We start from the raw sequence: 3,244 nt of genomic DNA, 5'->3' as shown, positions 1-3,244 counted from the left end.
CCAATGGCATCGCGCGGTCTGGGATCCAACCGTTGCATAAAAGGACGGTTTTTCTAACCGTAACCATGGACCCTTGCCGTAACCGGGTCACATCTTCAACGCTGCCTTCAACCGAGCACCCTGCGCATGTGCAATATCCTCGTTGAAAGGTTAGCGAGGCTTCGAGACGCTGCGCTGGGCTTCATCTGCATCATGCACACGCCTTGAGCATTGCACATGGGATGCCACGATGTCTGGGGTATCGCCGCAGCGGTCCAACTGTACCAGGTCGTACTTGCAGCCTTACTGTATCGTCGCGCAAGGAGCTCGCTTTTGCGGCGTGTCGGCCAAAGAATCAACAAAGACTCGTGTGTTCATTTATGCTCGTAGAAAGACGCGCTGATTGCCAAGATGCGACAGTTGTCAGCAAAGCGCAGACTCGATAACTCCCAGGCGACAGACAATGATATCTCCATTTTGAAACGTCTTCTTCGTCGACTAGTAGTCGCTCTTGGTGCTCCTCAAATCTTCAACAGCCCGCACAAGGGTGAGTGCGTGCCCGAGACGCTTCATTTTGGTCTTGAGAAGGCGCTGGAGGCGCGTCTTCATCTCGTAGTTGGCGATCTGGTCGGCCCACCGCACGAGCGCCTCGACGTGGTAGACGGGATCAACCGTCCAGAAATGCACAAACAGCGCCGTGAGACCCCAGTCGACGAGCGCCGGCTTGTCGAGCGTTTGCTCGAACGTTTGCCCGCCAGGCGTTGGATAAATGGTCGCCCCGAGCGCAAGCAGCGTCGCTGCCAGCGTCTCGACGTTGACGCCAGCGTCCGTGTTGCTGAGGAGGATGTTGCCGGTCGTCGCTTGGCGCACCATCTCGGCCTTGAACAACAGCAGCGTGGCTCTGTTGGCGTCTTGCGAGCACTCGAGGCACCAGTCGACGAGAAATTTGACGTTGTCAATGGGATTGGCGTCGTCCATGCAATACGGCAGCACGAGCTTGACCACTGGAAAATGCTGCATTTTACACCACGAAGTCAGCATATAGCGCACGTCCGTCACGCTCGCTTCAAGGAGGGCGAGTTGTGGCGCCGTCAGTTCACGCCCTGCGCACGCGGCTCGCTGAAGTGAGTGCCAGTCTGCGACTACGACTTTGGGCCGGCGGCAGACGACCTTGGGAGTTGGAGCATTAGGCGGGTCGACGAGCGCCTCGCGGGTCAGCGCCGACGCTGGGAAATGGGCTTCGACGAGTTGAAGGACGTCGCCGGTGGCGTGGGCACGTACCGTTGTTAGCATCGCGGGCGTGAACGGGATCTTGTGGTCGAGGAGCAGCTGCACGACGGCACGTGCCTCGGGTCTTGTGAGGCAAATTTCCAACGGCAGCTCCGCGGTCGTCGGAAATGGGTACCCCGCCGAGACAAGGTACACGGTCATGTCGTTGCGACCGCGCTCCATTGCAGTAAGGACGACGGTGTCGCGGCTGCCGCCTTCGCTTCGATGCGTCAAGAGATACTCGACGACATGGAGGTGGCCCATGGCAACGGCGCTGTCAACAGCGGCGGTCGTCACGTGACGGCCCCCTAGCCCTTCGAGGTACTTGAACAGCTCGAGGTGACCATAGTAGGCGACCAAGTCGAGACTGAGACGATTCGGGTCGTCGCACTCGTGCTCGATGAGGAAGCGGACGATATCCATGTGACCGTATTCAACGGCCGCATCCATTGCATCCGTCATGTCGTCTTCGGTAACATGCGCGTGAAGAAACTTGACGATGTCCAAATGACCTTCACCTGCTGCGTAGAATATGGCTTCTTCTGGGCACCCTCTACCCTGGTGGTGCAGGTCGATGACGATATCGAGGAGTCCCATGCGTGCAGCGTCGTCCATAAAGTCGTCACCGATTGCGTCCGGCATGCACTGGTAGAGAAAAGCCGTCGTCTCCGCATCCGTATTGGCGATCGCGTAGTCAAGCAACTCGTGCGACCACTCGGCCCGGCGGTGGTCCCGTAGGATGCGCAACATGTCCAAGTTCCCCGTCTCGACGAGGTGCTTTGGAACCCACGTATCGATCCCACACGAGTCGTCGTACGTACGGTCGAGGAGGCTATTGGACTTCCGGAGCTCCGAGAGGTAGGCCGCGATCTCGAGCCGGTCCCACATGGCGGCGGCGGCAATGGCATCCACAAAGACAAGGTCAGCGCGGCAGCGGATGATGCGCTTGGTCGCAGAGAGGTCGCCTTCGGCGATGGCAAAGTGCAGCGGGAAGCGCGCGTCGCGCTCATTGAGCGCATTGAGGCAGAGGTTTTCCACACGAAGCTCTTCATGCAAGTCACCACGCCCTCGCAGCGTCGTGTGGAAGGCCGGGTCGAGCACGCACTCGCCCGTGTGGTGTTCGACCACGAGCTCGCAGTTGACGAAATCGTTGAAGGCGCGGAAGCGGGCAAGCACGTCTTCGTAGACACCAAACTGAAACTCAAACACGATCGCCGCGATCTCGGGCTGATGGAGCACGGCTTCCGTGAAGGACGCCATTTGGATTGTGGCGCCATTCGAGCGCCGTCCGGCAGACACTGAAAGACGTACATTCCCCCGGTCCATCTGGTGAGGAGCAAGTGCAATGTGCCCTTGCCATACCGGTAGTATCCGTACCCAAGGGTCTAGATCCCACCAAGAACTGTGCTAGCCCACAACTAGACGGGCACTGAAAGTGGGCAGGAGGCGCGGTAAGAACGAGAAAGGAAAGGAAGACATTGTCGATGACGTGTGTTGCGACGCCACCGAGGCCGCCTTTCCGATGGGATTTATCCGGATATGTGCGGGGTCGCTGTGCCGGGTCGACAACACAACAAACGAGTCGTTTTGCTCGGGTCGCGTACAGCGTCCGTCAGTGCACCGGTTGTCCTTGACCGCGTTGATGCACTTGAACTTTTGCAAGATTGCGAAGGCGCGGTTGGAACTTGCCATCTTGGGGGTTACCTTCCGGTGGGATCGCTGCCGGTGTTACCTCGACGGCTGCTGCCTTGACTGCGCCGTGAGTCATCTCTAGCTCACAGCCTCCTTGTGTTCGGCCGTTTTTTCGTTGTTCCAAGAAGCCCGATGGCACCGAATAGTTGCGGGTCTTGGGCCCCGCCACTACGTTAAAGAGGTTTTGGAATGGCCGAATGTGTTGGGAAAGTGGTCGAGCAGCAAGTCAAAGGCAGCAAACCACTCGGTGTTGAGCCGCTGCCGAACGGTACGGACGCCTTGTTGGTGGCGACGTCGGCGTCGT

General features: G+C 58.8%; 1 protein-coding gene across 1 annotated transcript in view; it reads right to left on the bottom strand.

Annotated features, from left to right (window-relative positions):
* Nucleotides 1-2,508, bottom strand: part of SDRG_14466 (hypothetical protein) — a gene marked incomplete at both ends in the record, with an annotated part of 3,203 nt that extends 695 nt beyond the window's left edge. Inside the window, one exon of the mRNA XM_008620596.1 lies at nt 523-2,508. Coding sequence (XP_008618818.1) covers nt 523-2,508 — 1,986 coding nt within the window. The remainder of the gene's footprint in view (nt 1-522) is intronic.
* Between the last annotated feature and the right edge of the window lie 736 nt (nt 2,509-3,244).

The sequence above is a fragment of the Saprolegnia diclina genome, assembly GCF_000281045.1.
Source record: "Saprolegnia diclina VS20 unplaced genomic scaffold supercont1.72, whole genome shotgun sequence".
Lineage (NCBI taxonomy): Eukaryota > Oomycota > Saprolegniomycetes > Saprolegniales > Saprolegniaceae > Saprolegnia > Saprolegnia diclina.
The sequence above is the reverse complement of the archived record's forward strand: the minus strand, read 5'-3'. Positions and strand labels throughout refer to the sequence as shown.